The sequence below is a fragment of the Saccopteryx bilineata genome, chromosome 5 (genome assembly GCF_036850765.1).
Source record: "Saccopteryx bilineata isolate mSacBil1 chromosome 5, mSacBil1_pri_phased_curated, whole genome shotgun sequence".
Lineage (NCBI taxonomy): Eukaryota > Metazoa > Chordata > Mammalia > Chiroptera > Emballonuridae > Saccopteryx > Saccopteryx bilineata.
The window spans coordinates 260,790,243-260,803,986 of NC_089494.1; the positions used below are offsets into that span (position 1 = coordinate 260,790,243).

Sequence of the window (13,744 nt, forward strand, 5' to 3'; positions counted from 1 at the left end):
TAGAGGAAGTGACGACACCGGAAGTCGGGCGGGCTTGGCCAGCCGAGGGGGCGTTGTCGGGATGGTGCTGCTGCTCGCGGAGCTCCGCGAGCCGCGCCGAGGACAGGGCGGCTGGTGAAGCGAGGGCGGCGGTGGGTCCCAGAGAGGCGTCTGAGGGTAAGGTGACCGCCGCGCCAGGGGGCCGGCCTCGCGACGGCGTGCGGGTCACGCGCGGAGGGAGCGGCCCGCAGCGGAGGCCACCGCTGTCGCCCCCGCGTGCCGGGGCACCGCGAGGGTCCGCGGAGAGCTGCCGGCCCGTGCGGCAGGGAAGCGGCGACGGGACACAGAGGTCCGCTCCCGCCCCTGCCGCGGGACCCTCGCCCTCGGGCGGCTTCCTCGGCCTGGAAACCGCGGCGGCCTCTGGCTCGGTCGTCCCGGCCGCTGGGCCCCGCTGCCCTGCGCTCCGCCCTCGGCGCCGCTACAGATCCGCTGCCGTGGGAGGGCCTGAGCCGCGGGCGCTCGGGCCGGCCGCGCCCGTTCCCGTGCGCGCTCCGCTGCCCGGGCTCTGCTGGGGACGTGCGGGTGCAGGTGCGTGCTGCTTCGGGGGCCCGGAGGCGCGCCTGCGCCGGCCGCGGACTGCAGGACCGCCGGGGGCGTGTTGCTGGGATGCGTGCGTGGAAGGTGAACGGGCGTGAGCGGAGTGTCCTGAGAAACGTTAACCCAAGGCGGGGCGATAAGGAAGTCTGCAGATGAGCGTGTGGGGCCTGGACTCGCAGGCGGACACCTTTGCTGGGGCCGCCGCAACAGAACGCCACAGGCTGGGTGGCTCGAAGAGCAGACGTTTATTTGCTCACAGTCCTGGAAGTGAGAAGCTCAAGACCGAGGTGACAGCCCGCTCGGTGTCTTCTTAGGCTGCGCGTCTTGCCTTGCAGATTGACACCTGCTGTGGTGTCCTCACCTGGTCTTCCCTCCGTGCACGAGCATCCCTGGGGTCTCTGTCCAGACTTCCTCTTCCTACAAGGGCATCAGTCAGATTGGATTGGGGTTTTAACGTGGTTGGATTGAGTTTTGACTTCATCACCTCTTCAGAGGCCCCATCAGCAAACAGTTACCTTCAGAGGTATTGGGGGTTAGAGATTTAGCATATGAATGTGGGGGGCGGGGACACAGTTCAGCCCGTAACAGAAGGAATGCAGTGGAGTGGACTAGGAGGCAAATATTGGCCGGCGGAGGTGACAGGGTGCCCACGAGGTCCAAGAGGAGGGTGCTCGAGGCATCTGTGTGCGGGGCACACGTGGGCGCCTCGTTCTTGTTTGCTCTCCCTGCGTTGGTTTTTCATTTGCTTCCTTTGAAAACTCAGGGTGAGCCCTCCTCACTCTCCCTGGCAGACCTTTCAGGTTTCAGCATGGATGTCTCTTTCTCAAGGAAGTTTCTCTAATCCTCTGTTCCTCCCACCACCACCAATTAATTCTTTACTTCCTCCGTTTAGTGTCTCCAGTAAAGAGCTAGACTTGTCTCTCCCACTGGACTGACGCTTCAGGAAGGCCTGGATGACCACATCTGAGGCGGTCACCATTGTACCCTCAGTGCCTGGCATTCGGAGGATGCTTGGTAAAGCTAAGTGAATGGCGTAGAGGGCAGGGAGCACGTCCCATTCAGTTTGTTGGCATTCCATCCTTACAACAACATCTGCACATACTAGGTCCGTGATGGCCAGCCTGTTACACGCATGTCAGCACTGACACGCGTAGCCATTTTCTATGACATGCGGCCGCATGCCGAAAAGGACGTTTCATCCTCGGCTCCTGCAGGGCCAGGTGCAGTAGCCGAGGATAAAACATTTGCTCTAGTGTAGACACTCTGTGCTGGAGGTCTGTAAGCCAAAACAACAGAACTCCGGCACAGAGCGTCTAGTTCTGGGACTTCCGGTTAGGCCCTTAGGGGATCTTTGACCTCTCTTCCCGCCGGCGGAGCAGGGAGCAGCAGAATGCCGCGGGGGACGCATCTCTGGGGGCCTTGTGATTGCCATTACCAGCAACCACATAACCACAGCAACCATCATCCGATCTACTGTTCTGGGGTGTCGTGGATTTCTAACTGACCATCATTACTGAGATCAGTGAGGGGGAGGTTGGGAGAGGCGAGGGCCTGTGCTATGGGTGCCGTTTCTCGTCATTAGAAATAGTGGCAGCCATCTTAATTTACAAAAGATGCAACTTGCAGAATTTCAAGACAGCATCTGGGCTCAGGTGTTTGTCGACTTGAGGTCAAAGCTTGAGAATCTGGAAAGGTGCCGCTTGGAGAATCAAGAGGAGTGCCACTACAAACAGAGAATTTGGAGTACCTGGAACTGATTACTAGACACTTTTAGCACCCTGAAAAATATAGCAGTGGCTTTACTCACAATTTTTCCCTCTACGTACTTTTGTGAGACCTTATTCTCAGTGTGTTAAATAATATCAAAACCAACAAAAGAAACAGATTGACAGATGAACAAAGAAGTCGCTAAGCAGGTAAGTTAAATAATTAGTGTTTGGTTTATTAAATACAGTTATATATTACAATTATACATTTTTGTTATTTAAACTGTAAATATCACGAAATTAGGTTTTTTCTCGAAGTAACACACCACCCAAGTTATGCTCGTTTTTTTGGCGAATTTTAACACACCAAGCTCAAAAGATTGCCCATCACTGTACTAGGCCCACGATACTGGTCTAGCTGAATTGGCCTTTGTAGCATCATGGAGTCTGTATAGAGCTAAAGCCTGAAATCAGGTGTGTTTGCTTGAAGTCAGTGCATTTGTTGTTTGAGTTGGGATGGAGGGTTGGCAATCAGCTGTTTGGAAGGCCTGCTGGCCGAAGAGGACGGCGGGGTCAGTCTGAGACAAGCTCGGTGCTGAGGTGCGTGAGCTGTGCACCCTTGGAGGGGCAGTCTATTAATAGCCCCACAAATACTTTCCTCTGGTGTTGGACAGGCTGGTAAATTGTCCCACCAAACAGAAGAGCCTTTGCTCTAGGAGCCATCCCTGCAGGATAAAATTCCATTTCCGCCCTTGTTCCCTGTAGAAACACCTCTTCGTTTACCTCTCCCTAAGTTTTCTCTGTTCTCTTTCTGTTTCCTTCCTTCCTGCCTGCCTGCCTGCCTGCTATTCAGTTCATCTTTCCACTATCACATTTAGAACAGGAAGAAACTTTAGAGATTAACCCAGTGGGGGACCCCTTCATTTTTACAGGTGAAAAATCTGATGCGTACACATCAGTCGAGAAACTGTGTTGAGCACCTGCTGGGTCCAGGGCACTCTTCTAGGCTGGAGAGATACACTGACCATTTCCACTCCTTGTCACAGTGATTCAGCTGTGAAGACGGAGTGAGTCCTGGCCCTGTGTCACAGCACACACCTGGCGTTGCGTGCCTCGTCCTCAGGTGCTGCTGGTCTGCGGGTCACCTGGACAGTCAGGCGTGGGCAGTAGACTGAAGAGGCAACTGATTTGATCCAAGGAAGCCCTTTGATCTGTCACACGTAACTCAGAGTGGGGGATAAGCTGTGGGCTTTGGGGTCAGATTTCCTGTGTTTCAATTCCAACTCTGCCCCTTATTAATTGCCTGTTACTGTGCGACCATCCTCTTCGTACCTGCTCGGGTTCTCTATCTCTGTGCCCCACACTAAGTGACTTAAAGCTATTGTATTTATCTCACATTTGTGTGGGTCAGGAATTCGGGCAGGGCTGCCGGGCAGTTCTTCAGTTCCACGTGATGTCAGCGGGGCTGGGTTCAGCTTATGATGGGGCTGGTCTAGAGTTTGCTTTGGCTTTGCTGCCATATCTGGTACCTGGGACAGATGGCCAGTAGGCCGGGCTCAGCTGAGCCCTTCTCCTGCTTCGTGTGTTCTCTCCCTGGGAATCTTACAGCCCTGCTGCCCACGGGGCCTTCCAGAGCTGGTGTTCCACAGGAGGGAAGATGGAAGGTGGAGCTGTCTGGTTTAAGGGCCTGGGCCCAGAAATAAGCACAGATTTACAGCCTTACTCTTCCCTGTTCTGTTGATTAGCCCAGAGGCTACTCTGGTTCAAGGGGAGGAGACGGGACCCATTTCCCTTTGGGAGGAATGTCAAAGAAGGTGTGGCCCTCTCATCTGACAGGTGCTTCAGTGTCCTCATCTAGAAAATGAGGTTAATGGTTGTACCTATCTTACTGTTATTCTGATAACTAAATGAGTTAATGTGTATAAAGGGCTTAGAATAGTGCCTGGTAGCATGTAGGAAACGTTTTGTAAATATTTGTTGTTATTGTTTATGTGAGTTATATACATTATTATTTATAGTTGTTATGCATAGGACACATAAGAAATAGAAATTACCGATTCTTTATGTAGAGGGGTATTTTTTATAAGGGACTTAGAGGAATAACATCACGAAGCAATTAGAGAATTACACTAAGTAATATAGGTTATAGTTTTTATTGTCAGAGTAAATTATGGAGTGGTTCATAACATTGCTTATCATCAGGACTCTGAGGGTCATTCTAACGAATTTTTCCCCTTATCACTACCGTGTAGCTAGAAAACAGCTAGTGTAGATTCAGAATACTTGCTGCGTTTCAGTCTGGAGGAAGGTTTTATGTTGTGTTTTAACATTCCTTTCCTCATGGATATAGCATAGCCTACGAGCACAGACTGCAGGGTTTAGAGAACAGTTGAATCCTGACTTTGGAACGTAAGTTTTAATGATAATGGACAAATTACTCAAACTCTCCATTTCCTAACATCCTGATTTGTAAAATAATGAAAATGGGGCTCTTCAAGTATTATTTGAGTTAACATATGTAATATATGCTTAGCACAGTGCCCAGCCTACAGTAAGCGGTCAGTACGTGATAGCTAATGATAAATAGTAAAGCAGGAAGCCCTTTCGTGTCGGGCAGCCAATGGGGTAGGGGTAGGTTACTGATTACTCAGCCGTTTGGCTGTTCAGTACCTTGGAGGATTCAGCACTGGGGACAGTGCCCCAGCACCTGACAAAGGTTTCCCTATCCGTAGTCTTGTTTTGGGTAGTGCTTTCCACTCCCAGTGCTGCAGTATAGCTCTTTGTATTGTAGATGACATCACCTCTAGTCCTGTTTTTCTCTAAACCCCACCCTGATCTCAAACCGGTAGACAATGCCGGTACCCAGATTCTACCTACCGGAGACTAAGCTTTCCATAAAGAAATAGGGGAGTCAGAATAAGGCGTAGAGCTGAGGATGAGAGGGTGGGGGTGAGTTTGGAGGATTCCTAGTTGAGGGGCCATACAGTGAAAGATGTTTAGCAGCACGTTGGACTTTGGGAACTGGTGATCAAAGCTAAAGTTCAAGTTTAGGATTCGTCTGCTTAGAGACAGATAACAGCCAAGAGTAGATCTGATTGTCAAGGGGAGAGAAGAGGGCCATGTGCTGAGTGTGAATGGATGTTAGGCTTTGAAGGGCTTGCAGGGGAACAGTACAGCAGGCCAGGGCCGTGGTGAGAGGAGCAGAAATGTTCGAGGACAGAGGACTTCTGAGGTGGCAGTAGGCAGACTGCGCCTGACGTGTGGCAGGAAAGCTGGGTGATGCACTGAGCACAGGCCGTGTGGGCAGCCTGCTTCAGCATGGTGGGGTTGGCAGCAGGGTTGCCAGGTGAGAATGGAGTCCTCAGAAGGCAACGCCGGGTGCAGAGACGGCTAGTGTGAAAGTGTGTGAGGCCGGGGTGAACAGATGTACCTGGACAGTGTCCAAGAGTCTGCGTTTTTAACAGGCTCCGCAGGCATTCCTTCCAGATAACATCTGTTGAATGCTTCCACCTGCCAGTTGCTATTCTAATGTTCATGAGGGCTGTCACACTTACCTCAGTCACCTGTGAGATAGCATGAGGAAAGTAGAACATGGAACTGTCGCTTGCCCAACATCACACAGCCCGACAGAGTCACTGTCCAAGGACACAGCTTGGGGAGCCGCAGGTAGTTTATGTTGGTAGCACACCTGGGAGTAATGGGAGGTGAGGCAATTATTGTAATCATAGTAATTGTAGAAGGAGGGAGCATGTTGAAAAGCTTAGATTTTGGGTTTCTTGGTTTAACAACTTTTTTTCAGTAATGTTTACGCACTGAGAATGAATGCAAATAAAACAAATAGTGACTTTTTGGGGTTTTAGTGTATCAGACTGCCATGTTAACTTCTGTAGTCTTGTTATTGTAAACTACTGTCCCTCACTTCCGCGGGTTTCCATAGAGCAGTGGTTCTCAACCTTTCCAATGCCGTGACCCCGCAATACAGTTTCTCATGTTGCGGTGACCCCAAACCAAAAAATAAATTTTGGTGGCTACTTCATAACTGTAATTTTGCTACAGTTATGATTCGGAATGTAAATACCTGATATGCATTATGTATTTTCCAATGGCTTTAGGCAACCCCGCTGGGGTCACGACCCACAGGTTGAGAACCGCTGCCATAGAGACACCAAGTCCAGATGAATTTTGAAGGGTTTTATTAAAGGAGGAGATTTATTAAATATGCCATCCCGCATATGACTAACCTGGGGCATTGCAGACCCAAATAGTATGCGCCAAATACATGTCAGAGGCTGGTTATACACCCTTGATCACACACAGGCGGGGAGAGCATGGCATCGTGACATAATTATTAACAAGCTTGTAACATTTGTTTAGGGGATCCATAGAAACATTAAAACTTTTAAGGTAATACAATCAAAGACATTTATAGATCTTTTAGTGTCTCTCTCCCCTCCTTTGCCTGGAGGTATGTTACTCTCAGGATTCCAGGAAGGGAGGAAGAGCCAAAATCAATGTAGGGTGGTATGTAAATTCTGTCTCTTATTGTAAGAGAAAAGAAGTTCCTTAGACAACCTTTATTCTATAGTTAAACCTAAATGGCCCATTGTCCTTGTAAGTCAGGAAGCTTCTACATTCTTCTCCCTCCCCTCCCCTAGGAAATGACTGGACAGAAAGCCTGACCTTTCCTTCTAAAATATCAGTATTAATTTTGCAGCTTTTTGGTACCTTACCACATTGTCCCCATCTGACTTCATTTCTCCCTGCTACTGACACACCTCAGACATTGTGGGTTCGGTTACAGACGCACAGCAATGAATGTTAAGCCTAATCTGGAGGGACCCGAAACATTGAAGACACGAACAAAGTCCCTCGAGTACACATCAAAGCTTTATTGTCTAGCTTGGCCAAGTGGCGGCAACACCGACAAGTCTGAGGGAGTGCACGCCAGCCCTTTGTTCTACTTAGTTTTAAAGTTTTGTAAGTGGAAAGTACAGAAGCAAAAATTGTAATTAGGAGCCCTTTACCACTATTGGTTATAGTCACATGTCCTTTAACATGATAGGACCATGTTCAATTTGCAAACCATACATTATTTTGGAGAAAACAAAATTTACAAGTCATTGCTATAAGAAAAGGTTTATTTTGGCTTTTCTCTCCCTGTACCTGGCTAGCCTTTCACCCCTTTCCCCACAGGCGTGGTGGAATGTCTGGGAATCCATGTTTTCCTCCTCTTTGCATTTATAATACTGTAAAGCCAGTAGCCAGGGCCACCATCACAGCAGCCTGGCCAATGAAGGTTCGCATTGGATTCGGACAGTCGATAAAGAAACAACGGAGCCACAAACTGGTGGGCCATCATTTTTAATCCTAGCTTGCACCCAGCGGGCAAGTAAAAACACACTTTGGGCTCCAAAACCTGCTCACATTCAGTGCTCACAAAGCTACTGACTTATCCGAGTTTCCTAGAATCAAAGGTTTCTAGCTCACCAGACTTATTCACCTCTGTTCCCCATCTCCTTCCCTGCATAAACTGGCTTCTCACTCAGCACACCGCCATCTTGGCTGCTTCTCCTGGCCTCTTCCATGTGGCCTTTCTCTGCTCTCTGCTCTCTCTTAATGCTAATCTCAGGAACTAAGAGAGCAAGCTCTTGTTCTGCCCCCATTTTATAGTGTAGATTCATAACCTTTAATTCAATATACAAAATAGGGAAGTCTCCAGTACAAAGTCACTTATCAGAGGCATGATGGGATTATACCACCCCACATCAAAATGGGTGGGAAAGGCTTAATCCTAAAACCAAGCTCCAGGCTACAAGGATCCTGCCTGCCCACATCCCACAGAGACACACATTAATATCACCTGGGCAACGGCCTCCACGTGGGCAGCGTCATCTTTAACAAAGTGAGCATAATACATTTTATCTGCCCAACAAATACAGTGCCAAAGGCTATCCTGGTCATGCCAATCCCACAGTACAGGGACAATTTCTCTGCCCACCTTAACCCAAATTAATAAAATGTTCTTCAAGCCTCCCAAAATATTAATATTAATTCTGTAGCTTTTGGTACTTCACAACACCTGCGGGTGAGGTGGCGCAGTGGTTCCTCAATGAAGTATCACAATAAAGCCAGCAGTTGTCTTTTTGCTAGTGGAGGAGCGTCTTGCCTTCAGTTTGTAGAACGTGTGACATCTGTGGAGCACGATAAAGTGAAACAAGATGTTTCTGTATTCCTCTTCCATAAGTCATCCCTCACTAGACAGCTCCTGGGTGTCAGCCATATCCTACTCATCTGTGGATTCAGTTGTCTAGCTGTTTGGTTTAGTTGTGTGTCAGATACTTGTGTGTGTGTGTGGAGGGGGGGGGGTTCCCACACACACACACACACACACACAGCTAAATGACGTGTTGTTTTTATAAAGATTTTATTTACTTTAGAGAGAGAGAGAGAGAAAGGCATGGGGGGGGGGGGGTTGTTGGGCAGATGTAGAGCCAGAAGCCACAGCCACTATCAAAGCAGCCCGGCCCATGCAGGTTCACATTGGATTCGGACAGTCGGCAAAGAAACAACGGAGCCACAAATTGGTGGGCCATCATTTTTAATTCTAGCTTGCACCCGGCAGGCAAGTAAAAACATACACTGAGCTCCAAAACCCACTCACATTCAGTGCTCACAAAGCCACTGACTTATCCGAGTTTCCTAGAATCAAAGGTTTCTAGCTCACCAGCCTTATTCTCCTCAGTTCCCCATCTCCTTCCTTATCCCAGATACAAACTCTACACAAACTGGCATCTCACTCAGCACACCGCCATCTTGGCTGCTTCTCCTGGCCACATGGCCTCTTTCTGCTCTCTGCTCTGCTCCCTCTGCTCTCTCATGCTAATCATCCCAGGAACCAAGAGCAAGCTCTTGTTCTGCCCCCATTTTATAGTGTAGATTCAAAACCTTTAATCCAATATACAAAATAGGGAAGTGTCTAATACAGTCACTTCTCTGAGGCATGATGGGATTGTACCCCCCACATCAAAAAGGGTAGGAAAGGCTTAATCCCAAAACCAAGCCCCAGGCTACAACGATCCTGCCTGTCCACAGAGACACACATTAATATCACCTGGGCAGCGGCTCCATCTTTAACAAAGTGAGCATAATACATTTTATCAGATAAAATGTATTATGCTCACTTTGTTAAAGATGGCTCTGCCCAGGTGGAAGCCCAACGTCCAGGTGATTGCTTGGGATGGGCGTGATTGTATTAATGTGTGTTGGGTGCGGGCTGTGGGCAGGCAAGATCCTCAGGCAGGATCCTTGTAGCCTGGGGCTTGGTTTAGGAACTAAGCCTTTCCCACCCTTTTTGATGTGGGGTGGTGCACTCTTATGAGGAATTCCATTATGCCTCAGATAAGTGACTGTGTATCAGAGACTTCCTTGTTTGTATATTGGATTAAAGGTTTTGATTTCTACACTATAAAATGAGGCAGACCGGGAGCTTGCTCTCTCTTGGGTCCTGAGATTAGCACTAGAGAGGAGAGCAGAGAAAGGCCATGTGGAGGAAAGAGGGGCAGCCAAGATGGTGGAGTGCTGAAGGAGAAGCCAGTTTGTCAGAGTTTGTGCAGAGAGGAGATAAGGAACAGAGGTGAATAAGGCTGGTGAGCTAGAAACCTTTGATTCTAGGAAACTCAGATAAGTGCTTTGTGAGCACTGAATGAGTGGGTTTTGGAGCCCAGTGTGTGTTTTTACTTGCCCGCTGGGTGCAAGCTAGGATTAAAGCTAATGGCCCACCAGTTCTTGGCTCCATTGTTTCATTACCGTCTGTCCAAATCTAATGCAAACCTGCATGGGCCCAGCGGCTGTGATGGTGGCCGTGGCTACTGGCTTTACAGGGGGGGAGAGCAGGAAGCATCAACTCATAGTTGCTTCTCGTATGTGCCTTGACCAGGCAAGCCTGGGTTTTAGAACCGGTGACCTCAGTGTTCCAGGTCAATGCTCTATCCACTGCGCCACCCCAGGTCAGACCCTGACGTGTTTCGTTCATTGTCGCCTTAGAACACAGCACACAGTAGTCATCAATAGATACTGAATGATGAGACTTCCTGTATCCCCATAATGACTTCCCATCTCGTTCAGAGTCAAAGTCAGGGTTCTCAAAAGGGCCCACATGACCCTCTCTTCGTTCCCTCCCTCTCCCCCTCACTCTTGTCATGTCCTCGCCACAGTGGTACTCGCAGTACTTCTGTCCTAGTCCCCACAGCTCCTTCCCGTACTTCCTTCAGGACTCAGCTCACACAGCGTCGCCTGTCAGACGGGTCTGAGGGGCCACATGTGGCTAACAGCTACTGTACTGAACCGTGCAGAGAAGGGTATTTTTATCATTGCAGGCAGTTCTGTCGAACAGCACTGTTGAGATGCTCGAGAAACGACCTTTGTCTGTTTGCTTGTTTTTTAAACTGCTGTCACGGAATCATGACAGTGAACCATATATCATCAGAGGGATTTGGTGTCTTGGAGTGTCCAGTCTTGTCCTCGGGAGTCAACGTTCTACCCTGTGTTGGGGACTGAAAGCCATCGCAGTTAGATTTTGGGGGGACAGGGGTGTGGGGAACTGGCAGTAAGCTGACTGTCTGCCCAACCCCCCACCTCACTTGTTCTGTGAAGTTGCTAAAGGCTATGTTAGCTGTGGTGCTGGATTATTTATACTAGTTTAGGCCCTTTGTCTCTTGGGAAGACTTGAGGCAAGTTTCTTTTTATCCTTTGTTTTGTGAAGTTAAGATGTTATGTATGGTGGGGTTTTTCTGCACTTGGGAGAATTCTTGGAATGCCTTGGAAATGTGACCAGAGATCTCTTTGATTTGCTAGTGGCCTCACTTTGCCCTATACATAAAGCAGGATGGGGAATGGAAGGTCGCTTTTTGCAAACTATCTCTTGCATTGCAAAGAGACCTGATCCCATCCTTTTCTCTAAGCCTATTTTCTTAATTCTGTGCTCTTCCCACTCAGGACCTGTTACTAGCTGTGCTGGCTCGCAGCAGGGAGTCACCGTTCTACCCACGTTCTCTGTTGCAGGTGCTGCGAATGCTCGAGCATGGACGCCGTGGCCACTCACAGCTGCCACCTCCTCCAGCAGCTGCACGAGCAGCGCATTCAAGGCCTGCTGTGTGACTGCATGTTGGTGGTGAAGGGCGTCTGCTTCAAAGCCCATAAGAACGTGCTGGCGGCCTTCAGTCAGTACTTCAGGTAGGGGTCATCCCTTGCTCTTCTGACTGGGGAAGAAGCCCAAGGGTGGGGATATTCTGACTCAATTGTATTTGCTCCTTGGATTTCACTCTCCTTTCAAAGTACATTGTGGGGTTTGTTTTGTTTTTACCCTTTTAATTGAACTTAGCGGGGTGACATTGGTTAACAAAATTATACAGGTTCCAGATATACAGTTCTGCAGTATATCATCTGTGTACCCCACTTTGAGTTTTTTTGCTTTTGTACAATATTTACAGTAACCTGAAAGCAAAAGAGCCTTTGAACTAATATACATGTATTTGGGGCGATGGAAAGCATTTTGGTCCTTTCCTTAGAATGTGATTATTCTAATAATGTCAGCCTTCTATATATGTTTCTTATCCTTTCAGTATAAAAAGATTGAAGAATAAAATTCCAGGGAGAAACTTTTCTGTGATAAAGAGTCAGAGAGGGGAAACAGCCTATATGCAGGGTTTGGTTTTAATTTGGTTTTTTTTTAATTAAAATGTTTTAACCCAGGCTGGTTGGCTCAGTGGTAGAGTGGTGACCCAGTATGTGGATGTCCCGGGTTCAATTCCCGGTCAGGGCACATAAGAGAAGCAACCATGCTCTTCTCCACCCCTCCCCCTTCTCACCTCTCCCTACTCCTCTCCCTCCCTCTCCCTCTTCCTTTCCCCTTCCCCTTCTCTCCTTCTCCTGCAGCGATTGCCTGACTGGAGCAAGTTGGCCCCAGGTGCTAAGGATGGCTCCGTAGCCTCCACCTCAGGCACTAAGAAGAGCTCAGTTGCAGAGCAACGGAGCAATGCTCCAGATGGGCAGAGCATCGTCCCTAGTGGGCTTGCAGGGTAGATCCCAGTCGGGGTGCCTGTGGGAGTCTATCTCTGCCTCCTGTCCTCTCACTGAGTTAAATAAATAAATAAATAACATTTTAATTCTTGTTTCTCATTTGACTAAGGAAACAGGTTTCAACTCAGTTTGCTCACCCTTGTAATGGTTTGTGCCTGTGGGAAAGATTTACTTACAAGTAGCACCAAGCAACAATGGTTCATTCACTGTAACAGTAGAGTGTTCTCCATATATATTTTCTGATGCTTATAGGTCTAACACTCTATGAGCACTCAAGGTAGTGACTTTTCTTCCCAAGAATGCTTACTGTTTTACTGCTCTGGGAACTGCCTGTGGAACAAGATTTAATCTTTCCCTCAGTAATCCCAAATCATGTGGTGACATTCAGCCAGTGTACGTGCTGTGAGTGCCCGTGGAGCTGAGGGTGAGGTGACGTTCAGTGCGTGTGCTGTGAGTGCCCGTGGATCTGAGGGTGAGGTGACGTTCAGTGCGTGTGCTGTGAGTGCCCGTGGAGCGGAGGGAGAGGTGACGTTCAGTGCGTGTGCTGGTAGTGCCCGTGGAGCTGAGGGAGAGGTGACGTTCGGTGCGTGTGCTGGTAGTGCCCGTGGAGCTGAGGGAGAGGTGACGTTCAGTGCGTGTGCTGTGAGTGCCCGTGGATCTGAGGGTGAGGTGACGTTCAGTGCGTGTGCTGTGAGTGCCCGTGGAGCTGAGGGAGAGGTGACGTTCAGTGCGTGTGCTGTGAGTGCCCGTGGAGCTGAGGGAGAGGTGACGTTCAGTGCGTGTGCTGTGAGTGCCCGTGGAGCTGAGGGTGAGGTGACGTTCAGTGCGTGTGCTGTGAGTGCCCGTGGAGCTGAGGGAGAGGTGACGTTCAGTGCGTGTGCTGTGAGTGCCCGTGGAGCTGAGGGTGAGGTGACGTTCAGTGCGTGTGCTGTGAGTGCCCGTGGATCTGAGGGTGAGGTGACATTCAGTGCGTGTGCTGTGAGTGCCCGTGGAGCTGAGGGTGAGGTGACGTTCAGTGCGTGTGCTGTGAGTGCCCGTGGAGCTGAGGGAGAGGTGACGTTCGGTGCGTGTGCTGTGAGTGCCCGTGGAGCTGAGGGAGAGGTGACGTTCAGTGCGTGTGCTGTGAGTGCCCGTGGAGCTGAGGGAGAGGTGACGTTCAGTGCGTGTGCTGTGAGTGCCCGTGGAGCTGAGGGAGAGGTGACGTTCAGTGCGTGTGCTGTGAGGGCCCGTGGAGCTGAGGGTGAGGTGACGTTCAGTGCGTGTGCTGTGAGTGCCCGTGGATCTGAGGGTGAGGTGACGTTCAGTGCGTGTGCTGTGAGTGCCCGTGGAGCTGAGGGAGAGGTGACGTTCAGTGCGTGTGCTGTGAGTGCCCGTGGAGCGGAGGG

The 13,744-nt window shown here is 49.5% G+C and overlaps 1 protein-coding gene across 2 annotated transcripts in view; it reads left to right on the forward strand.

Moving 5' to 3' along the window:
* Nucleotides 1-6: 6 nt before the first annotated feature.
* ZBTB49 (zinc finger and BTB domain containing 49) overlaps nt 7-13,744 on the forward strand; it is a 31,531-nt gene continuing 17,793 nt past the window's right edge. The window contains exons 1-2 of one of the 2 annotated variants that reach the window (XM_066279567.1): nt 7-156; nt 11,343-11,513. In XM_066279567.1, coding sequence (XP_066135664.1) covers nt 11,362-11,513 — 152 coding nt within the window. In that variant the 5' untranslated portion in view covers nt 7-156; nt 11,343-11,361. The remainder of the gene's footprint in view (nt 157-11,342; nt 11,514-13,744) is intronic. The other variant, XM_066279566.1, reaches the window with a different exon arrangement.